The sequence below is a fragment of the Ornithorhynchus anatinus genome, chromosome 16 (assembly GCF_004115215.2).
Source record: "Ornithorhynchus anatinus isolate Pmale09 chromosome 16, mOrnAna1.pri.v4, whole genome shotgun sequence".
Classification (NCBI taxonomy): domain Eukaryota; kingdom Metazoa; phylum Chordata; class Mammalia; order Monotremata; family Ornithorhynchidae; genus Ornithorhynchus; species Ornithorhynchus anatinus.
In genome coordinates, this window is record NC_041743.1 from 3,130,184 (window position 1) to 3,156,636 (window position 26,453).

General features: G+C 53.0%; 1 protein-coding gene across 6 annotated transcripts in view; it reads right to left on the reverse strand.

Annotated features, from left to right (window-relative positions):
* Positions 1 to 542: 542 nt before the first annotated feature.
* Positions 543 to 26,453, reverse strand: part of ILDR2 (immunoglobulin like domain containing receptor 2) — a 48,719-nt gene continuing 22,808 nt past the window's right edge. The window contains exons 4-10 of one of the 6 annotated variants that reach the window (XM_029080955.2): positions 16,189 to 16,245; positions 13,818 to 13,964; positions 12,888 to 13,064; positions 9,446 to 9,562; positions 7,294 to 7,501; positions 5,620 to 6,325; positions 543 to 3,640 (exon numbers count right to left, since the gene is read on the reverse strand). In XM_029080955.2, the coding sequence (XP_028936788.1) occupies positions 3,605 to 3,640; positions 5,620 to 6,325; positions 7,294 to 7,501; positions 9,446 to 9,562; positions 12,888 to 13,064; positions 13,818 to 13,964; positions 16,189 to 16,245 (1,448 nt within the window). In that variant the 3' untranslated portion in view covers positions 543 to 3,604. Of the gene's footprint in view, positions 3,641 to 5,531; positions 6,326 to 7,293; positions 7,502 to 9,445; positions 9,563 to 12,887; positions 13,065 to 13,817; positions 13,965 to 16,188; positions 16,246 to 26,453 lie in introns of all 6 variants that reach the window. The other 5 variants (XM_029080954.2, XM_029080953.2, XM_029080957.2 and 2 more) reach the window with 5 other exon arrangements.

Here is a 26,453-nt window from a genome sequence, read left to right on the forward strand (position 1 = left end):
CCTTTAAGTGGCCGAGTCGGGGTTAGAACCCAGATCCTTGGATTCCCAGGCCCACGCTCTTTCAACTAGGCCCCGCTGATCCTCTGGTTCTGGGGTGAACCCCAGACGGGGTTAGGTTGTAGGCTGGACTCTGGGGTGCTCGCCAGTAAAAGATGGGAGGGGTCTCTGCGGGGATTAGACCCACAGGAGTTCTCCTTATTTCATGGCTACCGAGCTCCAGACCCTCTAAAACTCTCCAGATCTTAGCTCTCCCCATCTTCAATGCCCACCTCCTCCAGCAAGTGTTCCTTGAGAAGGCTTAGTGGATAGAGCCCGGGTCAGGGAGTCAGAAGGACCTGGGTTCTAATCCCGGCTCCACCCCTTGTCTGCTATGTGACCTCGGGCAAATCGCTTCGCTTCTCCATGCCTCAGTTCCTTCATCTGTAAAATAGGGATTAAAACTGGGAGCCTCATATCGGACAGGGACTGTGTCCAACCTCATTACCTCGGCTTTATCCCAGGGCTTAGTACAGTGCCTGACACATAAGTAAGCGCTCAACAGATGCCCTAAAAAAGTTTAATTTTCTCTGCTTCACGTCCCGTTTCCCATTCACTCACCATTCCCCGTAATGCTTTTTCCGGATCTATCAACATATTCTACTCTTTAAATGCTTATTCACTTAGCCGTCTCTCTTACTTTTCTTCTTCTTTTTCTTCTTCTGCTGTTAAGCGCTTGCTGTGTGCCGAACACTGTTCCAAGCGCTAAGGTAGATACAAGGTATTTGTTGTCCGTCTTCTCCAGGAGATTGCAAACTCCTTGAGGACAAGAATGATCTCTTTTCCTCCTCTATCGTCCGGTCCCAAGCACTTAATACAGTGTTCTGCATAAAGTAGCAGCTCAGTCAATGCTACGGATTGACATATTGACCAACAGTGAAAGAGGACAGGATGGTGGCTTACGAGTCACCTGCCATTTTTTGTTCCCAGCAAAGCACTTGAGGGATTTCACCCCACCCTCAGCCCCATCTCACTTACGTACACATCTACGAATGATTTATTTATACTCATGTCGGTGTCCTCTCCACTGGGAGCTCTTTGTGGACAGGGGTGTCAACCGACTCTGTCATCTGGTCCTCTCTTAAGCGTTTAGTACAGTGCTGTACACACAGTAAGTGCTCAGTAAATACCACTGATGGAATGATTGGCCACTCATTGTACCCTGGTCAGGAAAACACCTTTCCCATCCTCCCTTTTGCCTCCAGCGGTGCCCATGGCCCGTTGTATATTGCTTTCTCTCTCGGGCGATGGGGCTGGAAAAACTGGATTATTGATGTAGTCCAGCAGTGGAGTGTGGACAAAGTGTATTCTGCTTCCCCTAGTTGTTTCATAAACCTGAGATTGTCTTCAAAAATGCTCTAGGAGACGAAGGCTTCCAAGAAGATATTAATTCTCTCTCTCCCTTGCTCCCTGACAGCGTCTCGAAGCCACCTTCTAATAAAAGCAATATTTCTGGTCTCCGCAGTTGGTAAAAGGACCTCGGAGATGGTGAGAAGGCTGACACAGTGCTCGGTTGGAAGAGATAATACGACGGTCGAGTTGCCCGCTTCCGCAGGAGGAGCCGGGGAAAAGATACTTGTCTTCTTTCCCAGGCGGCCTCTCGGAGGCCACGAGACCCGTGAGCAGAGACGAAGTTTGAGAAATGGAGAAGTCGAACCCTTCCCCGGATCTCTCAGAGCTTTGGAACTGCAGTCCGGAGCCATTCCGGCACCCGAGGGCCGGTAGGCTCTGTGGTTCAATCCCGGGCGACCTACTTCTCCAGGAAGGCCGAATGAGGAGGGGGTGGCCCTGTCCAACTCCTCTTCCCCTCTCAAAACTCCGAGTGGTGGAATCCCCTTGACGTCCGACCACCTGACAGGGAAGGCTGGGAAGAGTCACTCTGAAGGCAACGGGGCTCGTGGCTTCGTGACGATGGGACGTTCCCCTGTACCGGTGACTTTGGGGTACCGGGACGCTGAGGGGCAACGACAGAGTTGCTGAAGCCTGAAGGGGCGAACCATGATCTGTGGTTTTGTGGCGATAGGACTGGATCACTTCAGAGCATGAAGAGCAGCAGGCAGCTCCCGCCATTTTGGCCACCACCTTTCCAGAGACCAACGGACCCGGTAAATTTCGGGCAAGCAGGGCCCAGCGGAAGTCCTCCTCCCTCTCCCGGGGCGGTAGAGGGGGCATTTCAGGGATGGGTTTTACCACGCCTCATCCGATAAGCCCTCCCGAAGCCTCGTGTGGGTCCGACGCTGTGGATCGCCTCACCGGTGAGCGGGACGTACGATGGAACGACGCAGGTGGCGGGGCTGGTAGAGAGTTCGGGGGACTCGGGTTGACTGTCGTGGTGAAGGGCCGAGCCATCTCAGTGGAACTCCGGGAAGGTAGGCAGGGAGAGGACCAGGCGTGGATCTTACACAGACACGATTGTTCAAATCACGGCGGGGAGAAAGAGAGATCCCTTTTTCCGAGACCCACCGGGACCGCTGCTTCCATGGCCAAGGTGCGCCCGGCTCTACCACCCCGGACTTGAGCGGAGAGCGGAAAAGCGAGAGGGAACACGAACGTGCATGCAGAAAAGGAGAATGGAGAATGCGGTCATTTGTTTGGTGTCGGAGGGAAGCAGTGTTTAAAGCTTTTCTCCCAGTTTCTCACCCCATTTGGTCTCTCTTGCCCACCCTTATTTCCCCTCCTCCCTCCCTGCATCCTTTCTTCCTTATTTGCCTGAGGTTCTGCCTAGTTGCCTGATGACATCACAGCCAGAAAACCGGTGACAGCGAGGTTCTGCTTGCGATGTCAAACTAGGGAAGCTTAGGCCATCCTGACCCTTGGGCCGTCAAGGCCCAGCTGGTTGTGGGTCACGTGATTAGGCGGAATATAGGAACCTTTATCCCCTTCGGGGCTGACTTCGTAATGGTATTCGTTAAGCGCTTATTATGCGCCAGGCACCGGACTGAGCGCTGGGGTAGACGATTTTCCAAAAGGCTCGACTCCCTGGCATTTCGTCCCAGCTGCAACACGAGTGAGAGATCAGAACGAAATGCAGGGAGCAGAATTACGACCGCTCCGTTGGTCTGGTATAGCCACCGAGAGCCGCCGTAAACCCGTCAGGCCGTCGGCCCGGGTTATGGATTTTAATTTCCCGACGTCGGCGATACGGGGAGGGGATGGGAGGTGTGGGGGCGTGGACTCAAGGTCATCTGGACCCGCTAGCGGAAAGCCTGCCAGTCGGGAGGAGAAGGACTACGGTACTGGTAACGCGCTCCCAAACCCCGTGAGCCAGAGAGGATTTTGGGAGAGCAGGGGAGGACAGAGGGAGTCCCGGGAAGCGGTAGGTAGAGCACTCGGTGGAGGATAAAGGTTGCGGCCCAGGAAGGTGGCGTTTTTCTCTCTGGGGGCGGGGGGCAGCCGGGACCACCCCCTCTCTGGATTTCCCGATTGGTTCGGGGTTGGTCCGACGGGCCCGAGGGAGCGGGACCAGCATCCTCCAGGGTTTCCGCCGCCCGTCCCACGGCGGCGAATCTCGGTCCGGGTCCCCCCCACTCCGTCCGCCTCCGCCGAGGAGCCGTCTCGGAAACGAACGTCACACCACAAGGGACATCCTGGTGGGAAATTCGTTCTGAGGGAGAGAAGGAAAAGAAGCCGGGTTAAGACGCGGGAGAGCGAGGCGGTCTCAGAGGCGACGGGCGAGACGAACGGGCCGACGCGCTCTTGACCCAGGGAGTGGCGGGATCTCATAACTGGGGCTCCTGGGGGCCAGGTTTGAGGTGGGATGGGAAGGTTGAGGAAGGAACTGTACTCTCCCAAGCACTTAGCCCGGTGCTCTGCACATAGTAAGGGCTCAATAAATACCATTGACCGATCGACCGAAAGGGCGACAAACCACTAAATTCACTTCAGACCTAGAATGCTGTTGTCCCTGGTAGCTTTTTTTAGAATCTTGTTATGACAGGGACAAAAATGCCCATCCCCTTGGCTAAATATCTGCTCAAGTCCCTCTCTGCCCCCAACTTCCTTCTCTGCCGAGCATATCGGCACCCCGAGCCGGGCGTATGCCAGAACTACAATGTCGGGGCTGGGGGGTGGATGGCGTTCCCCGAAGCCCAGAATGCCGTAAGCTTTGAGGGTCCAGCCCTCGACATCTTCTGCTGAGCCACGGTCACTACAGCCCCCCAAGCTGGGTGGTATATCCATAAACCTTCTGGAGAAAGATTCTCGCTGGCCTAGTGGATAGAGCCACTGGGTTCTGGGTTCTAATCCCGGCTCCGCCACTTGTCTGCACTGTGACCTTGGGAGAGTCGCTTCACTTCTCCGTACCTCAGTGACCTCATCTGTTAAATGGGATTAAGACTGTGAGCCCCATGTTTGGACAGGGACTGAGTCCAACCTGATTACCTCGTATCAACCCTAATCATTAATAATAATAGTGTTATTTGTCGAGTACATACAGTGTGCCAAGCACTGTATTAAGCACCGGGGTGGATACAAGCAAATTGGGTTGGACGCAGTCCCTGTCCCACATGAGGCTCACTGTCACAGTCCCCATTTTACAGATGAGGAAACAGAGGCACAGAGAAGTAAAGCGACTTGCCTGAGGTCACGCAGCGGACATGTGGCCCTAGCACTTAGAACGGTGTTTGGCACATAAGAAGCGCTTAACAAATACCATTATTACTATCATCGTCATTATCGTCATTATTATTATCATTATCATCAGAAGCAGTGTGGCTCAGTGGAAAGAGCCCAGGCTTGGGAGTCAGAGGTCATGGGTTCTAATCCCGGCTCCACCGCTTGTCAGCTGTGTGACTGTGGGCAAGTCACTTCACTTCTCTGGGCCTCAGTGACCTCATCTGTAAAATGGGGATTGAGACTGTGAGCCCCATGTGGGCCAACTTCATCACCTTGTATCTCCCCCAGCGCTTAGAACAGTGCCTCGCACCTAGTAAGCGCTTAACGAATGTCATCATCATCGTCATTATTATTATTCCCTCCTTCCCCAGCCCCTACTTAGAGCCTCATTTGCCTCCTTCTCGGCCCAGTTTGCAATTCCCAGGGCCAGGGTGGCTTTCCATTCTACCTCCTTCAACCCCAGGGTGGCCACGGACGGTTCTCGCAGAGTCCAGGGACACACACACACAGACACAGAAATGCCAACCCCCGTAATGTCATGTGTTGTGCTAAACGTCACGATCCCACACGCACCGTTCTGTAGAAGCGTGCCCTTTCGGTGGGAGCCCCCCCGACCACTCCCCCACCCCACCCCAGACCTGTCAGATCCCCTTCCCGGCCCCCCGGGGAACACAGGCACCACTTCCGAGTCACTGCGAAGGAGAGAGGCCGGCCACTGAGGAGAAGAAGGCCGGACAGAGAGGCGTCCGATCTCGGGGACGGGCCGTTAGACCGTCCGGGATAAAACCGGACCGATGTCCACCCCCTTTAAATCCCTCTCTCCTCCCCCGCACCTCCCCGACCTCGTCGAACTCCAACCCCGGCCACCCCCGGCCGCCGACCCTGGAAAACGTCCGCTGCCTGGTGTTCCCCCGCTCATCCCACTTGGATCAGGAGCGCCAGACACGGCCTCACAGTTTTCCTGGGCACCTCCTTTTTCCTCCTCTTCTCCGAGTTGCTGCGGAAGGACGGCGGGTCTCGGGCCCGGTAGGAAGGCCCGCGGCTCAGCTCCCGCTCGCTGTACGGCGGCAGGGCGTCCTCCTCTTCCTCCTCCGCCTCCCTCTCCTCCTCCTCCTCCTCCTCCTCCTCCTCGCCCCGCCGTGGGGGGGACGGCTTCCGGCCCCCGGCCTTGTAGGTGCCCGGCGGCGACCAGCCGTAGTAGCCGGTCCCTCTCCGGCCGGGCCTCGAGCTGAGCCTGGAGGCCGTCTCGAGGCTCCCGCCTTCGGGCCGGGCCTTCCTCTCCAGGACCCCGCCCAGGTACGGGGGTTCGTACATCTGCCCGGCCCCCGGGGTCCGGCTGACGAGCCGGGGCAGGCGCTGGTCCTCGTCGGCCCGCTTTCGGGGCGGGCTGTAGGCCCAGCCGCGGGCCGGGTCCGTCAGGGGTTCTCGGCTCCGGCTCCTCTGGCTGTAGTAGCCCTCCAGCGAGCCGTCCTGGCACGGCCCCGGCCCCGAGGGCCCCCGGGACTCGGACCGCTCGAACCGGCCGCCCCCGCGGGGGTCCTGGCCGCCGCCCCCTCCCCGGCGGGACCGCTGGCTGTAGGAGTCCGCGAAGGCCGCCAACTCGTCCATGGAGACGGCCGGGACCCCCAGGGCGAAGTTCTTGCGGGACAGCATCTCCGACTTGGACCTCTGTTGGCTGTGGGCGGGAGAGAGGGGAGGCGGGCGTGAGGAGGGACGCCCCACCCCGAGGCGGCCTGTTGTCTGGTGACTGACGGTGGGCTTCCACCCAGCCCTCGCGCTTCGCTCCTCTAACGCCAACCTACTCACCGGACCTCGATCTCCTCTCTCTCTCTCCCCGCCGACCTCTCGCCCACGTCCTGCCTCGGGCCTGGAATGCCCTCCTTCCCTCTTCATACTCGACAGACGGTGAGTCTCCCCACCGTCAAAGCCTTAATGAAGGCACCTCTCCCCCGCGAGGCCTTCCCTGAGTAACCTCTCGTTTCCTCTTTTCCCACACTCTTCTGCGTCGCCTTTCCTCGATCCCTTTATTGAAGGCACAGTCCTCCAAGAGGCCTTCCCTGAATAACCTCTCGTTTCCTCTTTTCCCACTCTCTTCTGCGTCGCTCACCACAGCCCCCAGGCCCACAGCACTTATGTCCATATCCGTGATGTATTTATTTCTATTAATGTCTGTCTCCCTGTCTAGCCTGTAAGTTTTCTGTGGGCCGGGAACGTGTCTGTTGTCGTGTTGTCCTCTCCCAACCACTTAGTACAGTGCTCTCCACACAGTAAGCGCTCCCTAAATACGACTGATGGACTGATTGATTGATTCAAGGAGCCGACGGGTCTGTGTGACCTCGGGCAAGTCACTACACTTCTCTGGGGTTCCCGGCACCGCCACTTGTCCGTTGGGTGACCTCGGGCTACTCTGCTGAACTGCCCTCGGTTCCCTCATCTGTAAAATGAGGATGAAGACGGTGAGCCCCACGTGGGACAGAGACTGTGTCCATCCTGATTAGCTTGTATCTACCCCAGTGCCTAGGACAGTGCTCGACACATAGTAAGCGCTTAACAAATACCGGCATCCTCTTCCCTTCCCCTTCCCCCCCGACTCCCACTTCCCGCCATCCAACGCCAATTCCCTGCCCAACGAAAGCTCCTCACCTTTGCCTGAAGCTCTCCCTCTCATCCCGGCTGTAATCGGAGCCCGAGGGGGCCCTGCCGGGACCCCCCACGACGCCCGTCCAATACTCGGGGTCCCCCTCCAGTTCCCCCGGGCCACAGGGCGGCTTTCTCCGCGTCTGCCGGTAAGATTGGCGGAAGTTCCCGTCGTCCTCGTGCAGGGAGCTGAGCTCGGAGATGGTGGTGTTGTCTGTAAGGCAAGACCCCGTTAATAGTTACTAAAAATCACGGCATTTGTTAAACCCTGGTCATGGATTCTAATCCCAGCTCGGCCACCTGTCTGCTGCGTGACCTTGGGCAAGTCACTTGGCTTCTCTGGGCCTCAGTTTCCTCATGTGGAAAATGGGGATCGAGACCAAGAACTCCATGTGGGATGGGGACTGTGTCCAACCTGGTTAACTTGCATCTACCCCAGGGCTTAGCTCAGGGCCTGGCACATAGTAAACACTTAATAAATACCATAAAAAGTCACTTAATTCCTTTGCACCTAATATTCCCCTTCTGTATTTGGGGATTAGTACAGTAAGTGTTTAGTACAGTGCTCTGCATACACTAAACCCTCAGTAAATACTAATGAATGAATTAATTAAATCCTCTTTCTCCCTTTCCCTTTAGACTGTGAACCCTGGGTAGGACAGGGATTCTGTCCAATCTGATTATATTGGATTTACCTCAGGGTTTAGTACAGAGCTTGCATGAAGCAGCATGGCTTAGTGGATAGGACACGGGCCTGGGAGTAATAAAGGCCTGGGTTCTAATCCCAACTCCCCCAGTTGGCTGCTGTGTGACCCTGGGCAAGTCACTTCACTTCTTTGGGCTTCAGTTTCCTCATCTATAAAATGGGGATTAAGACTGAGAGCCCCTTGTGGGACAGGGATTGTGACCAACTTGATTTCTATCCTAATGCTTAGTACAGCACCTCACAAATACCATAAATTTCACCCCCCCCCCAAAATCACTTAACTTCTCTACACCTAATTTTCCTCTTCTGTAAAATGGGGATTAAATACCTGTTCTCCTTTCCCCTTTAGGCCATGAACCTGTGCCAGGAAGAGACCCTGACCGATCTGATTGGATCGGAACTATCCCAGGGCTTAGCAAAGTGCTTGCATAAAATAAGTGCTTATGCACAGTTATTACAATTCTTATTCGTGGAGTTTAGGGCCGACTCCCCTGGGCCCAGACTCACTGACTCCCTCCCTGCCTCAACTAGCCCATCGAGGGGGTCCGGACCTCTGGGTTCTTGACCTTCCGGGCCGGAGGTGGTCTTTTTATAGGGCTCTAGGTGGGAAGGAGCAGCGTTGCCTTCCGTGGAAAGGACGGATTTAGAACCGCAGCAAAGATTTCGGTTTCCCTTCGTCCGATCGGGGTCGCTCTCCGAAACCCTTCTCCTCTGATGAATTAAAGGGGGTGGGGGGAGAGGATGGAGGGAAGGTCTCTCCCCGCCAACCCCCTCCTCTCCCTTCCCCCAGGCCCCTCCACGACCAGCCCCTGCATGTCAGGCCTCTGGTCCACGTGGGCCCTTAATGATATACGCTGGGAACCTCAGACTAAAGAATCAGCCCAGTCAGCCGTGACAGGCCCAGGGTCAGACGGTGAGGTGGGAGAGAGCCTGCTGCCGACAGCCTTGTTAATTAAAAGGTCCCTTCAAAAGAAGAAGCGGCCCCCTTCCCCCACCCGCCGCTCTCTGCCAGCTTCCAACTCCTGGGTCCGCTTGCTGAGAATTCATTCGGTCCATTTGGCTCTGTTTCTCCTCCCCCCGGAGAGAACCTAGCAGAGTTCAACTCCGCAGGCCTTAATGAGCTGATGATTAAACCTTCTCCCCTCGGGGTCGCGGATTATTTTTTTTTCTTTCACGTTTAATGATTCCCCAGCGTTCGGAGAGGGTTGCGTCTCTGGGCTCCTAACCAGATTGGACGGGGGGGTGTCCGGGTGGCACTAAACAACGATAATAGCTGTGGTATTCGTTAAGCGCTTCCTAATGCCCAAGCGCTGGGCTGGGTGCTGGACGGACGGACGGGCGGACGCCCTCCTGGGGGAGTCGAGGAGTCGGGGGGATGGGAGGGGGATTTAAGCCAGCCTCCGGACGGTTCTCACAAGCCGACGACCCGCCCGAGCGCGATGGATCGCTCACATCTCTCTCGCATCCTCCTGGCCGGATCGAACTGAGCCAGTTCTTTCTCGACGTAGTACAGGACCTTCATGGAGTCCCTCTCCTTGTCGGCCTGGATCCGGTAGCCTTTGCGCACGGCTGAGGGGAGAAGAGCAGACGTAATGATCGAGCAGTCAATCGATCAATCAATAAATCGCAAGTACTGAGCACCTACTGTGTACTGAGCGCTGGGGAGGGTACACTACAACAGAGTTGGAAGACATGAGTCGTACTGAGTGTTTTCCAGGCGCGGAGCACTGTGGTAAGAGCTTGGGAGAGTACAATATCACAGAGTGGTAGACCCGAATCTTATGTATTAAATGCTTCTTACAGAGTGCAGAACACTGTACTAAGCACTCGGGAGAGTACAATGCAATAATGACAGTTGTGGCATTTGTTTACTGCTTACTATGTGCCAAATCCATAGTGGGATAATCAAGTTCCACACTGGGGTCCCAGTCTAAATAGGAGGGAGAACAGGGATTGAATCCCCATTTTGCAGACGAGGGAACTGAGGCATCGAGAAGTTAAGTGACTCAGTGCAAAAGAGGTTTTTGGCTTATTTTGTTTTTAATGGTATTGACTAGGTTCCAGGCACTGTTCTAAGCGCTGGGGTGGAAATCGCACCCTGCAAAACACACACACACACACACTCTCTCTCTCTCACGCGCCGATAGAATCTCTAATTTTTCAGAGCTCTAATCACAGTCCCCGAAAGCCACCCCCTCATCCACTCGCAGGTGCACCGATTCTTCCAGATGAGAGCCGGCTGGGAATCTCTCGAGATTTTTATTTTTTCCTTTTTTAATTTAATGCATCCCAGCACACCCCTTCCTAATGGCACCTTCTCCTGCAGGTTCATTCCTGAATCCTTTCCTGGAGGCAATTATTAGCGATTGTGATTTTTATTTATCAAGCGAATACTCCCCCTCCTCCCCAGCGGTGCCCGTAGACATTTCACTTAAAAAGCAATTAGGACCCAGGGGCCTGGTGGTCCAGTGGGCGGGTAAGTGATACCACAGTCCCCCCCGCCGCTAACTGGCTGAGTCGCGGGGAGCAGATCAGAATCTCGCTGGGTCTCGGATTCCACATCTATATGATGGGAATAATCGAGGAGTCGTCTGTAGGAAAGGCAGGTCTCGCACTCAGTACCTTAAGAGGAGTAATAGGAGTGGTGGTAATAACAGTGGCTTTATTAAGCGCTTACTATGTGTCGGTAACTGTAGTAAGCGCTGAGGTAGAGTCAAGAGAATCAGGACCCACCTAGGGCTCACAGTCTAAGTAGGAGAGAGAACAGGTATTGAATCCCTCCATTTTGCGGATGAGGGAACTGAGGTACAGAGAAGTGAAGTGACTGGCCCAAGGTCTCACGGCAGACAGGTGGCAGAGCGGGAATTAGAACCCAGGTCCTCTGAGTCCCAGGCCTGTAATTTATTTATTTATATTAATGTCTGTCTCCCCCTCTAGACTGAAAGCTCACTGTAGGCAGGGAATGTGTCTATCGTACTCTCCCAGATGCTTAGTACAGTGCTCTGCACACGGCAAGTGCTCAGTAAATATGACTGATTGACTGACTGATTCACCTGTCCTGCAGCAGGCAGCAGATTGGCCTAGTGGGAAAGGACTGGGTCTCAGAGCACCCGAGTTCTAATCCCGGCTCTGCCACTTATCTGCTGTGTGATCTTGGGCAAGTCACTTCACTTCTCTGAGCCTTAGCTTCCTCATTTTTTTTTTTAACGGTGTTTGTTAAGCACTTACTATGTTCCAGGCACTGTACTAAGTGCTGGGGTAATAATGATAATTGTGCCTGTTCAGTGCTTACAATGTGCCAAGCACAATTCGAAGCACTGGGGTAGAAACAAGTTAATCAGGTTGGACACAGACCCTGTCCTACATGGGGCTCACAGCCTCAATCCCCATTTTTCAGATGAGGTCACTGAGGCCCAGGGACTTGCCGCCAACGAGCCCACCAACTCGGTTATACTGTCCTCTCCAAAGCGCTTACTACAGCTCTCAGCCCCCTGTAAGTGCTCAGTAAATACGACTGACTGATTGATCCTCACGCTTGGACTCCGCGCTCTATAGCCCGCTGTCTTACTTCCTGGAGGTGGCCATCTCTGCGGCCGGCCGAGGGCAGTTTAGAGTCAAGATGTCCGACGGACTCTATCACATCCCCAAGGCCACGCGAGTGGAGATGCCTCCCTCCCTCCTCCAGTCCCAATCCAGCTTCTAATTATGCATACGTTCAACTTAATTATAAGACACGACGTTATCACCGGCAGCCTCTCGCCGCGGTGATTTGGGAATATCTGGTCTTCCTCCCTCTTAGATCATGACCTGATCTGACGTAGATTAGCACGTGCCGTGAAATACCACGTGGAGAAGCTCTGTGGCCCAGTGGAGAGAGCGCGGTCCCGGAAGTCGGAAAGACCCGGCTTCTGATCCCGGCTCTTCCATTTTCATTTAATCGTATTTACTGAGCGCTTACTGTGTGTAAAGTGCTTATCTCTTGGGAGACCTTCGGCAAGTCACTGCGCTTCTCCGGGCCTCAGTTCCCTCATCTGGAAAATGGGGATTGAGACTGTGAGCCCCATGTAGGCCAGGGACTCTGTCCAAACTGATTAGCGTCTCTCTAAGTTCACTGTGGGCAGGGAAGGTGTGTCTGTTTTTTGTTATATTTTCCTCCCCCAAGTGCTTAGTACAGTGCTCTGCACAAGGCAAGCGCTCAATAAATACGACCGATTGATTGACTGATCTACCCCTGGGCTTAGTACAGTGTTTGGAACATAGTAAGTGCTTACCCAAATGCTACAGTCATTTTTATTATTATTTTTATCATCTCTCTGGACATTCGGTAAAGGTGTGAAATGTTGTCAGAAACAAATTACTTAACCTAGAGATGCCGGGCACATTTTCGACCCATCATATTGGCAGGAATCGTACGGCTTTGCACGCAATAGACGATGACGATGGTATTTGTTAAGCGCTTACTATGTGCCAAGCACCGTTCTAAGCGCTCGAGGGCAGGCAGTGTGCTCTTTCCCTCTAAGATCATTGTTGTTCAAGGAACGTGTCTATCAATCTGTTACATTGCCATGTTGTCCTCCCCCAAGCGCTTAGTACAGTGCTCTGCACGTTGTAAGCACTCGATAAATACGATCGATTGACTGGTGGACTCTCCCAAGTGCTCGGTAACCTCGGTAGGTGCTCGGTAAATATCGCTGACTGATGGTCAGCTCATCCCTCTAGACTGTAAACTCGATGTGGGCGGGGAACGTGTCCGTGTATTGTCATGTTGTCCTCCCAAGTGCTTGACACAATGCTCCGCATACAGTAAGCGCTCAAAAAATACGATTGAATGAACGGTGGACAGGGTTGACGAGGGAGAGGAGAGCGCTGAGGCCTCGGGGAATGCATGAGTTACCGTTCTGGCTTCCTCCAACGGAGTCGCTCGGGGCGAGGGGAGGCGCGTGGGGCTTGTCCATCAGCATGGCCGAAGAGGAGACGCTGCCCACGGGGACGGAGGGAATGTAGTACGGACCGGGGGTGCTGGAGATGGCAGGAGGGTACCCGGCCTTGGCGGCTTTGCCCGCTTCATACACTGCGACGGGAGACGGAAAAGGACAGGGCAAATCACACCCCCACCCTCCCCCATCCTCCCGAACGTCCACCTCACAGCCGCCAGAGCAACGTGAGGAGAGTTTGCGCCGGCCCGATCCAAACGGAGTTCTCCTCTTCCCTCCCCGGACCCACTCGACCCAAACCCACCCCATTTCTTCTTCCCCGGAAGGCAGCCATTTTGGTTTACCAAGTTTTGGCTCTGGTGGGTTGGACCGGGAGAAGCAACTGGGGCTTTCCCAGCATTTCCTCGGGCTTGGGCAAACCCGTTCTTTCAATAATAATTGTGGCATCTGTTAAACGCTTACTATATGCAGGTCACCGTACTGATCGCTGGGGTAGATACGAGATAATCGGGTTGGACACAGCCCACATAGGGGCTCACAGCTTTCATCTCCATTTTACAGATGAGGGAACCGAGGCACAGAGAAGGGAAGTGACTTGCCGACAAGCGGCGGAGCCGGGATTAGAGCTCAGGTCCTTCTGACACCCAGACCCGGGCTCTATCCACTAGGATACACTGCTTCACCCCACCTGGTAGTCACTAAAGTCAAGAAGAAACCCTGGGGCGGGGGGTCAAATGCTTCCTTGACTAGGGCTGAAAAGTCTCTCTGGTCAACACGGCCACCAGAGAGGTATGAAGGTGCGGACGAGCCACACACTGCGAGGGAGACGAGAGGTTTCGGGGAGAGGTCGCAGGGGGCGGGTCCCCGGGGAGGATGATCCGGTCACTCACAAGCCCTGGGGCAGCAGCAGGAATCCGGGCAACACGGACAACGGACGTAACAGCAGCAACTGTGCGGGCAGCACTGGCACCAGCAGATGCCCACCAGCAGGAAGAAGAGGAAGACTCCCAGGATGACCAGGCCGACGAACACCCACTCTGGAAACACAAGGGGAAGAGGCCGGGCTCCCAGTCGGAACGTTTCTGGGTGCGACGCCTCCGGAGTCTGGGGGCTCGGTTTGGCTCCTCTTATGCCAACCTACTCCTTTTCATTCATTCGTTCGGTCGTATTTATTGAGCGCTTACTGTGTGCAGACCACTGAACTACGCGCTTGAGAGAGGACAATAGAGTGTGAGCTCACTGGAGGCAGGGATTTTCTCTCTTAGTACGGTGCTCAGCACACAGTAAGCGCTCAATAAATACGATTTAATGACTGAATGAATAATAAATAGACACATTCTCTGCCTAAAAAGAGCGTACCCTGCACCTTGATCTCATCTCTCGCTCCGCCGACTTCTCCCCCACGTCCTGCCAGAGCTGGCTCTACGAACTCTGTTGTACTGAACTCTCCCAGGAGATCAATACAGTGTTCGTCACACATTAAACGCTCAATAAATACCATCGATGGATTGTAGGACAAAGACCCCATTTATTCCACAGACTTTCCCTCCCGAAACTCGCCACCTTTTATTTCTTTTCATAATAATAATGGTGGTATTTCTCTGTTGGGCGCTTACCGTCTGCCAAACACTGAATCGGAGAAAAGACCGTCAAGTCGGAAACATTCTCTGTCCCACGGGGGACTCACTTCTAAGCAGGAGGGAGATCAGGTATGTTATTCTTATTCTACAGGTGAGGCACCGGAGGCCGGAAGAAGTTAGATGACTTGCCCAAGGTCACACAGAAGGTAAGTGGCAGAACCGGGTTTGGAACCCGGGTCTCCTGACTCCCAGGCCCGGGCTTTTTCCGCTGGGCCACGTTGCTTCTCTTTTGTACAATTCTACCCTATCTCCCCTGGCTGTAATTTATTTTAATGTCTGTCTCCCCCTGCGGACTGTAAGCTCCTCGTGGGCAGGGAATCCCCTCTACCAACTCTATTTTATTGTACTTTGTCGAGCACTTAATACACTGCTCTGCACCCGGTAGGCCCTCAAAAAATACCACTGATGAATTGATTCAGTGGGGAAGGATGTGAGGTGTGAAACAGGACACCAAAGATAATAATAATAGTGGGGTTAATGAAGCACTTTTTTATGGCAATTGTTAAGAGTTTACTATATGCCAGGCACCGTTTTAAGCGCCGAGGTAAACACGAACTAATCAGGTTGTCCCGCCTGGGGCTCACAGTCTTAATCCTCATTTTACAGATGAGGGAACTGAGCCCCAAAGAAGTGAAGTGACTTGCCCACGGCCACCCGGCGGAGAAATGGCCGAGCCGGGACTAGAACCCAGTTCCTTCTGACTCCCAGGCCCGGGCTGTAGTCACTAGGCCACGCTGCTTCTCTAAGCACTTAATATATGCCAAGCACTGTACTAAGCGCTGGGGTGGATACAGGTCATCAGCATCTATCGGTGCTGTTAATTGCCCCGAGACTCTCTGCCCTTGCTCAGATGTTCCCACCGTGGCATGGTGGAAAAAGCATGAGACTGGGAGTCAGTTCTATCCCCCGTTCTGCCATTGGTCTGCTGTGTGACCTTGGGTTAGCCACTTAACCTCTCTGGGCCTCGGTCTCCTCACCTGTAAAGTGGGACACGGACACCCTCTCTCTCTCCTCTACCTCGTGAGCCCCTGGGTGGGACGGAGACTGGATCTGATTATCTTGTGCTTGGCGCATAGTCTGCGCTTCATAAATGCCGTCATTATCTCGAAGCCCCGTGTCAGCGAGCCCTTCCCCATCCCTAGGATAGAATTCCAAAACGGCAGCCTCTTGGGAAGCAGCCTAGAGGATGGAGCCGGGGCCTGGGAGTCAGAAGGACCTGGGTTCTAATTCCAGCTCCGCCACTTGTCTGCTGGGTGACCCTCGGGCAAGTCACTTCACTTCTCCGTGCCTCCGTTACCTCCTCTATAAAATGAGGATTAAGACTCTGAGCCCCAGGTGGGACACGGACTGCGTCCAACCTGATTAGCTCCTCCAGAGCTTAGAACAGTGCTGGACACAAAGTAAGCATTTGACAAACGCCATCATTACTATTATTATTATTATTCCAAAGCAGCCGGTTCACCCGGAGAAAGATCACCGACACGGATGCTTCTTTCCAAACACGCACACACGCGGACGCACACCGAAATGTAGAATGGCAGGGAGATTAGTGGTCGGTGCAGAGCTGGACAGACAGACAGGATAGAGGAACAGGTCAATAAAGAGTTAAATCATGGAATACCTGACATAGTATCCACAGCAAAACTGGGCAAGAGATCAGCAAGCAGCCCTGTCCTGCCTGCAACAGGCAAGAGGAAGAGAAGAAGGAAAGAGGTTACTCTAAGGAAAAGGCAGCTCAAAGATTGAGAAGCAGCGGGTCCTGGGAGACGGGGCACAAGACCGGGAATCGGGAGTCCTGGGTTCCAATCCCGACTCCCCCAACCCGCTTGCTGTGTGACCTCTGGGGAAGGCCGCTCTGGGTCTCAACTCTCTCATCTATAAAATGTGGATTAAATCCCCGCCCGCCTTCCTCCTTCAAACTCTGCTTCTGTGGTGATTACCCTCTATCTCTGTGGGCAAGGATTCAATAGTATTTATTCAATAGTATTTATTGAGCGCTTACTATGTGCAGAGCACTGTACTAAGCGCTTGGAATGAACAAGTCGGCAACAGATAGAGACGGTCCCTGCCGTTCGACGGGCTTACGGTCTAATCGATGACATCTACCAGTTCTACCGTGTTGCTCTTTCCCAAGATCTTGGCACGGTGTTCTGCACACGGTAAGCGCTCGATAAATACCACTGATTGGTTGATTTGGGAATTTTTAATAGGAATAAGATGCTGAACTCGCTGTGGGCGGGGAATGTGAGCGTGTCTGCTTATGGTTGGATTATACTCTCCCAAGCGCTTAGTACAGTGCTCTGCACATTCATTCATTCAGTCAGTCGTATTTATTGAACACTTAACTGTGTGCAGAGCTCTGTACTAAGTGCTTGGAAAGTTCAATTAATAATGTTGGTATTTGTTAAGCGCTTACTATGTGCCGAGCACTGTTCTAAGCACTGGGGTAGACACAGGGGGAATTGGGTTGTCCCACGTGGGGCTCACGGTCTTAATCCCCATTTTACAGATGAGGTAACTGAGGCCCCGAGAAGTTAAGTGACTTGCCCAAAGTCACACAGCTGACAAGTGGCCGAGCCGGGATTCGAACCCATGACCTCTGACTCCAAAGCCCATGCTCTTTCCACTGAGCCACGCTGCTTCCTAATTCCACAACAATTCCACAACAAAGAGAAAAATAAGCACTCGGTAAATACTATTGAATAGATGAATGAATGAATTGCATGTCTGGACGAAAGAGTGACTGTCAGTATTTGCTTCTATTTCAGCTATTCATATCGTCATCAGTGGTGTTTATTGAACGCTTACTAGGTGCAGAACAGTGTACTGAGTGTTTGGGAGAGTACAATCCAACAGATTAAAAAAAAAAATTATTTGTTAAGCATTTACTATGTGCTGGGCATTGTTCTAAGCGTGGGGTAGATCCAAGCTAATCAGGTGGGACAGAGCCCCTGTCCCTCATGGGGCTCACAGTCTTAATCCCCATTCTTCAGATGAGGCAATTGAAGTCCAGAGAACTGAAATGACTTGCTCAAGGTCACACGGCAGGCAAGTTGGTCCACGACAAGCTTACCGGAAGAAGAATCCTACCTCCATCCCTTTATTTCTGAAACCAAGGTGACTCTTTCCGATCAGGAAAATCACCACAGAGCATTTTGAGGAATCAAAAATACACCGCCTTCAGCTTCCTAGTCGGTTCCCCTGAAAGAATTCCTGGAGTTCAAACAGTGGCAGTAAATGAATTTAAATTCAGGCAGCATTTGACAAGCACTTGGGAATCAACCCAATTCTTCCAGCTTTCCGTGTAAGAGCAGCAATCTCAAGTTGCTTTGAATTGCTTAGAAAAGGATGGAAAGGGAGCTCTTCAAATAAAAGATCTTTTGTTTACTCCTTTCAAACTAACATCTAGCTTTTCATTGGAGCGTCTCCTTCCCCAGAATCCTGCGTGAATCAATCCCCGCTTTAAAGAAACGACCGAGCGTATAAGAGTCGACGAAGCAAATACTTACACGGACCCAAGACATAAACATTGCATAGATCATATCATGGGAAGCCCACGTGGCCTAGTGGAAAGAGCCCGGGCCTGGGAGTCAGAGGACCTGGATTCTGATCCCGGCTCCGTCACCTTGGGTGAGTGTGACCTTGGGTGAGTCACTTCACTTCTCTGGGCCTCCATTTCCCCATCTGGAAAATGGGGATTCAATCCCCGTCCTCCCTCCTCCTTAGACCGGGAACCCCTCGTGGGACAGGGACGGTGTCCGACCTGCTTAACTTGTATCTACCCCAGCGCTTAGAACACTCCTCGATGCACGGTGAGTTCTTAACAATAATAATAATAATAACGGCACATTAGAATTCAGACCGTCCTCTTTGGAGCTCGCAAGCTGAAGCCCAGTGGACATCAATAAAATTTGGAATAGCGTCGCTTTCATATGAGGCTTATTCATATCGTGGCCATTAGAGGAACCCTGTGTTTGTATAGAAAGATCTAGAACTCCAGGCTTGAGAGTTCTAGAGCTGCTGGATGAATTAATCTGGGCAAGCTTCTTAACTCCTCTGCCTCTCCCTTTCCCCCCTCAGTTGAATCGGCACATTCGGTCTTCCGGGACCGTCATAAGGGATAAATCCAATAAAACATTCCACTCAGCAAATGATGGTTCTGAGGCTGGTGTTGAATATTTTTGTGGGTTGACAGCCTCTTCGCATTACTGAAATCACAAAGCCCAAATCCAAACATCTCTTTTCCCATTCAAATATCACTGACGCGATTACCTTCGCCCCACACTGTTATCAAAATCAAAGATTACCACGGAAGCTTGAAGGTGGTAGATTCACGCCAAAGAGGGAGGTACTTATTCACCCAGCAGGAAGTAAGAACTTGGAATTTGTTAGGCCGGGAAGCTGTGCGGGGAGAAAATGTCAATTTGGTCCAAGACTGGTTAAAGTAAAGGCGAGGACAGTGGGATATCGGGGGGAAATGGTAGGGATTTTAGAAGGTAGCCCCCCAGAAGGATGGAGGTCAAAAGGAGCGATCATCACGTTATTATCCCATCATCCTTTCGTGCCTCTAAAGAGATAGGACGCTGGTTTATTGGGGCCTAAGGTGGTGTTACTGTGAAGCGTCATATAGCGGATAGAGTGTAGACTGGAGAAGCACATGAACTAACGGACAGAGCACGGGCCCGGGAGTCAGAGGGACCTGGGTTTTAATCCCGGCTCTGCCCCTTGTCTGCCGGGTGACCTCGGCTAAGTCGCTTCCCTTCTCTGGGCCTCCGTTGCCTCACCTGTAAAATGGGGATGAAGACATGTGAGTCCCGTGTGGGAGGTGAACTGTGTCCAATCTGATTAGTTTGTCTCTACCCCACTGTTTAGCACAGTGCCTGGCCCATAGTAAGCACTTAACGAGTACCATAAAGAAAAAAAAAAACAAGACTGGTGTTCTAGGTCGGTGCCACTGGCCTACAATGTGATCCTCGGCTGGTCATGTGACCTCTCTGGGCCTCAGTGACCTCTTCTGTAAAATGGGGATAATATAAAAATATCTGCCTGTACCTCCCAGGGTAGATGAAATGAGATCACTAACACCAAAGGGCTCTGGAAGAATAAAAGTGTTTCTTTCATGCACAACGACTTCCTGAACCCTGAGAAGCAGCATGGCTTAGTGGAAAGAACAGGGGTTTGGGAGTCAGAGGATCTGGGCTCAAATCCTGGCTCCACCACTTATCTGCTGTGTGCCCTTGGGGAAGCCACTTAACTTCTCTGGGCCTCAGTTACCTCATTTGCAAAATGGGGATTAAGACTGTGAGCCCCACGTGGGACAACCTGATTACCTTGTATCTACCCCAGCGCTTAGAACAGTGATTGATACATAGTAAGCGCTTAACAAATTATTATTAACCCTCATTATTATCATCAGCCCTATTATTATAACCCTAATTCCCCATTCTCCCACACCTGGTCTCACTTTTAAATTCAGAGAATGTGGCCGAGATTCCTTTTCAAGGCCCGAGCCGAGAGACCTCTCGCTCCTGCTGGTTTGTATTTGCAGATGCCTTACCGTACCCGGGATAATTAAAGTATCATTTTTGAGGGCAGGAAACCTCGGAAATCACTGAAAAACCCAGCACCCTTTAACACTGTCGCTCGCTTATGATGACCAGATATGCCCTAGCTCAGTGTGACCTCATTTAGAGGACAGACATCCTACTAATATAAATATATTAGTAATATATAATACTAATATAACTGCGAATAAACAGCAGTGAAAACTATTGCCGATTATAAAGTGCCGTGGAAACAGAACTTCACCCTCTGTGCGGGGACAGGTTTGGCTTTAAGTGGCCGGGGGGGGGTCGGGTGGGTCAAGTTTAGGGTTCCTTTGGTGTGATTTCAAGTTATTTCTGCCAGAGATTGCGAGATCTATAGATCGGCCTCTTCACGCGACCAGCGGCCCTGGGAAAATCAAGTCTCTGAAAAACACTGAGGGATTGTGTGGCTTCTTATAGGTCTCCCATTGTCCTCGGCCTCTTCTTCCCCTCTCTGAGAGCGAGGGCCTCATTCTATGGAGGAGTTCCCAGCAACCTTCGGGAGAGTCGATTCAGCGTAATCCTCGCTAAGGGTCGCCTCTTGAACCCAAACGTGCCTCACTTGAATAGCGCAGCTGGGCTCCGGGGAAATGGAATGAAGGAAACCGACCAGTTGTTATTGTTTTTTAAATGGTATTTGTTGAGCGCTTATTACGTGCCGGGCCCTGGACTAAGCGCTGGGGTAGATAGAAGCTAATCGGGTCGGGCACCGTCCCCGTCCCACATGGGCTCGCGGTCTTCATCCCCATTTTACAGATAAGGGAAATGAGAAGTGAAGTGACTTGACCGAGGTCATCCGGGAGACGAGAAGCGGAGCCGGGATTAAAAACAGGGCCCTTCTGACTCCCAGGTCCAGGCTCTATCACTAGCCATTCAGTCGATCGTATTTACTGAGCGCTTACCGTGTGCAGAGCACCCTTCTAAGCGCTCGGGAGGGTACGAATCAGCGGTATGACAGACACATTCCCCTCCCTCCTCGAGCTGACAGGCCGGAGGGGGAGACGGACGTGAATAGAAATAAAGAAATTGCAGAGATGGACATAAGTGCTGTGGAGCTGGGAGGGGGAATGAATAGAGGGAGCAGGTCAGGGTGACGCTAGACCTCGCTAGATGCTTCCCTATCCGTCCGTAGGCCCAGCCGGTAGACGGGGTGAGCGACCCACCCTATCCCACCCCCAAACTTTGGATCCTTGGCCGATCCTCCCGACGTCCCCCTGCCCCCGCCCCCCCCAACCATCCCGGACCCCCTCGCCCCTCACCCTCCCGGACCGGCCCCTCATTTTGAACCCCCTCCCGTGAGGCGGGCCGCTCTGGTTCATACCAGCGGTAGCCATGGCAACCATAGGGCGGGCGAGGCCCCCGCCATGAATGCTCACTAATTGAAGGCCGACTTTCCTCCCACGGTGATGAGCAACAAGTGAAGCAAAAATAGTGAGGGAAAAGGAGAGAGGCAGGAGGGAGAGAAAGGCGGGGGCGATGGGGGAGGGGAGGCAGGAACGGTAATGCCGGGGAGAAGGAGAAGGTTGGAATGCCGCCTTCCACTGGGATCGGACCGGAGGCCCGGTGCCGAGACGTCACCCTCGGCCGGAGGGGTCCGTGGCGGACGTTTGAGGGGTCTGGGGGTAGATCGGAGGGACTCGGGCCTCTTGGGGCTTGCATTCTAGTAATCATAATGATAATCCGTTAAGTGCTTACTGTGTTGACCGGCACTGTACTAAGCGCTGGCCAAGAGGATCGGGTCAGACACAGTCCCTGCCCCTCGAGCTCTTGTGATCTAATAATCGTAATAAAGAACTCACTACGTGACAAGTACCATACTAAACGCCGGGGGAGAGCCAATCCTCGGCCCGCACGAGACTCACAGTCTAAACGGGAGGGAATCGATTGTATCTATTGAGCACTTACTGTGTGCAGAGCACTGTACTAAGCACTTGGGAGAGTAAGCCATAACTATATAAAGACACATTCCCTACCCATAACGAACTTTCAGTCTAGAGGAGGACGGGTATTGAATCCCCATTTTACAGATGAGGAAACCGAGGCCCAGAAAAGTGAAGCGACTTGCCCGTGGTCACGCAGCAGGGAAATGGCAGAGCCGGGATCGGAATCCAAGACCTCTGGCTCCCGGGCCCTTGCTCTTTTCCACTAGACCCTGCTACTTCCCTAAGAAGGAAGATCTCAGAGGGAAGGAGAACTGGTAACATATTCCCATTTTACAGAAGAAGAGACTGAGGCCCAGAGAGGTTCAGTGGCTTGTCCAAACTCCCATAGCCCACCAAGGGAAGAACTGAAAACCTGGGTCTCCTGACTCCCAGCCTTCAATCAATCAATCGTATCTATTGAGCGCTACTATGTGATGAGCACTGTACTAAACGCTTGGGAGAGTACAATCTAACAGAGTCGGAAGCCACGTTTCCCCCCCCCAGAATGAGCTTACAGCTGTAAGGTCTTTCCATGGGCTCTTCGTGTGTACGTCCTCTAGACTGTAAGCTGGTTGTGAACAGGGAATGTAACTGTTATACTGTTCTATCGTCCTCTCCCAAGCACTTAGTAGGGTGCCTTGCACACAGTAAGCGCTCAATAAATACAAACTGACTGACTGATAGTACTGGGTAGGGAACTAGCTAAATGTGCCCAGAGAAACCGTGTGGATGGGGTTTAAATGGGAACATGCAGAGTTCCCTCCCGAGACAGATTAGGGGTGGTATCTCTGCTTTATAATTTAATTAATAATGTAATTTATTCATTTATATTAACCTCTGTCTCCCCCTCTAGAGTGTTAGGTCATTTCGGGCGGGGGAATGTGTCTATTTATTGCTATATCATACTCTCCCAAGCGCTTAGTACAGCTCGGCCTTGTGGATAGAGCACGGGCCCGGAGGTCGGAAGGTCATGGGTTCTAATCCCCGCTCCGCCACGTCTGCTGTGGGACCTTGAGTACATCGCTTCACTTCTCTGTGCCTCAGTTATCTCGTCTGTAAAATGGGGATTGAGACGGCGAGCCCCACATGGGACGGGGTCCGTGTCCAACTGGATTTGCTTGTATCCACCCCAGCGCTTAGGAGTGGCACACAGTACGCTCTTTAACAGATATCACTGTTATTATGCTCCGCACACAGTAAGCGCTCAATAAATACGATTATTTGCTTGCTTGTTCGACTGCTACCCTTCCGCCCTCGGGGCAGCGTTTTCCGGAGACGGAGGGACCCCCTCCCCGCCGTTGCCGTGGAGTGGCCACATTCTCAGCATCCCCTTCGGCATCTTCTCCTCGCCGCCGCGGTTCCCGTTCTAAAAATGGGTGGTTTGAAGAAAGGGTGAGTGGGCTGTGCCAGGCAGGGAGGCCGCTGCGCTGAATGAGGCCGGGCTGCAGGGGTAGGGAGGAGATGGTGGGGGTGGGGAGAAGGTGGGGGTCGGCTGTACTAGGCCCTCACGGAGGCCCCCCGCCCTACAGCGCTGATGGGCCGGGGCAGGCTGGAGGTCAGAATCGGAACCCCCCGCAAAGACATAAAGACATCTGGGACCCGTCCCGGGGGTCGTGGACCGAAGACGGAGGCGACTGGAGACCGTCCGGCAGAGTGACCTAGCGGAAAGAGCGCGGGGCTGGGATTGGAACCCCGCCTCTCTACTCCCAGCCCTGTCACCGGCCTGCTGGGTGACCCCGGGCCAGTCTCTTGACCTCTCTGGGCTTCCACGTCCTCATCTCTAAAATGGGATAAGATACCTGCTCTCCCTCCCTTTTAGGGTATGAGCTTCATGTGAGATCGTGGCTACCCGTGTAGGACTCCCTCAGACCTCAACCCAGGGCTTAGCGTGTGCTCTATCACATGACAAGCACTGACTAAATACCATTTTTGAGAAAGTGAACAAACCCAATTCCACCCACTACGATTCCCCTGGGATTTTTTTTTTTTTTTTCCCAGATGGCTCCTTTGTGCATTGGGTGAAGTCGCCCGGGGTTTTGGAAGTCAGACAGGAGCTTTTCTTCTGTCTCGACAAAAGGATTTAGTCCTTCCTGCTTTCTCGGCAGGTCCTTGGCCTCCGCCTCTTGCTCATTCCAAAGGAGCAGTGTGGCCCGGTGGATAGAGCGCGGGCCTGGGAGTCAGAAGGACCCGGGTTTTAATCCCGGCAGTGTCAGAGGGCCCCGGATTGCCAGAGCGGCCTTAATCCCCTAACCAAGTGCTTAGTTCGCACCCATGGATGCCCAAGCCCTGTACAAAACCCAGGGACGGAACCCTCCGGAAGCCAAGGCTGAGACGTCTGCAAAATGGAGATTAAGACTCTGAGCCCCAGGTGGGACAGGGACTGTGTCCAGCCCGATTACCTTCTATCTACCCCAACGCTTAATACAGTGCCTATCATATAGTAAGTGCTTATCCCAGAGCAAAAGTCCACCAACTCAGATTCCCACCAGAGTTACGGGGGTTCACTCTCCTGGAAAGCTCACTGTGGGCAGGGAATGTGTCTGTTTATTGATGGATTGCCTCTTCCAAGTGCTTACTACAGTGTTCCGCACACGCTCAATAAATTCAACCGAATCAATGGACGAATGGCCCCTCTTTCCCCTAACGCAGCGGACCCACTCACGCCCGGGGTGATGAGAGGCAAGGGGAGAGTGATGATAATAATAGTCATTATTATTATGGTGTTTGGTAAGTGCTTACTACGTGCCAGGCAGCCAGCCCCTCTTCTCAGTCAACCAGTCAGTCAACCAATGCTATCTATTGAGCGTTTATTGTTTGCAGAGCACTGTACTGAGCGCGGTCTCGAGTAGTAACGTGTTTCCCTACAAGCCAGGAATTCCACAGGAGATGCTGAGATTGATTAGGGGAGTGTGGCTGCGTAATTAATTCCTTCTTCTCCCTCTGCCAACAGTAAACTTTCTTTTCTTCACCCCCCCCCCCCCCTCCCTTCTTCCCCTCCTCTCTGTTTGTGCATCTCGGAGAGAAATAGCAGCAGCCACCGGTGGAGATCAAAGTTTCCGCCTGCAACAGAGACCGCCGAGGAAGCCGTTGCCATGGGAACCCTCCCGGCTCCGTCGGCAAATCTCGGTTCTTTTGGCCGTGGTGGGGCCGGGGGCTTTGAGGCTGCTGTCAGATGGGGAAGAGAGGAGTAGGCCCTTCGCAACAAGTAGCACTTCAGCGGGCCGTGATATAAAAATCACGGGGCCGGGAGGCAGGAGAGGAGTTTGGAGGGTGGGGTGGATTGGCAATCTTCTTGTCAGCTGGATTTTCTTCGGGGGATTTCAACTCTTCCCGTTCTAGGGCGTAATAATAGCAGTGATAATAAAAATAATGGTATCTCTGAAGCGCTAACTCTGGACACTAGGTACTGTGCTAAGCGCTGAGGCCGCTACAAGCGGATGGGGTTGGACACAGTCCCGGTCCCACGTGGGGCTCACGGTCTCAGTCCCCATTTTACAGATGAGGGAACCGAGACCCAGAGAGGGGATGTGGCTTGCCCAAGGTCACACAGCAGACAAGTGGCGGAGCCGGGGTGGGAACCCAGGTCCTTCCGACTCCCAGGCCCCCGTCCACGAGTCGATGTGGTCCAAGCCAACCAGTCGATCAGTCGGTGGTATTTATTAAGCGCTTCCTGCATACAGAGCACTGTACTAAACACTGCCCTCCCCCTGCCCGTTAAACTCAACCTCAGAGTCTGATCCCGGCGGAACAGATTTTTGGACTTTGGCCACCGACGCCTTGGTGACTACTTGTTGGACACTTTTCAGAACTCGGGAACATACAATGCAACAGAATTAGCCGACACGACCCCCGTCCGGTAGACGAGGAACCTCTGACAAGGGCACCAAAGGACGCTGGGAGAAACAGTGTGAGGTGGCCCTCCCGAATAAAACGTCCTGCCTAAGTGCTTAGTCCAGTGCCCTGCACACAGTAAGCGCTTAATAAATACGATTGAATGAATGAATGACTCTTTCGGGTACACCTGACTCCCCTCTAGTACAGGAATCGTGTTCTTGCAATACGCCATGCTAAGGAAACTTGAGATGTCCAGTCGCTCTTGTCTGACAGGACGCGCGACTTTTTCTTCTGACTCTTTTGTGGTTTCTTGGGTTTTTTTTTAATGGTTTTATTTCTTAAGCACTTAGTACGTGCCAAGCACTGCTCTAAGCGCTCGCCTAGATATAAGTCAATTAGGTTGGACACCGTTTCTGTCCTGCGTGGGGCTCGCAGCCCAAGTAGGAGGAAGAACAGGAGAACCGGGGGACAGGCAAGTGACAGACAAGTACCTGGGTCACACCGCAGGTACGTGACGGAGCCGGGATTAGAATCCAGGCCCTCTG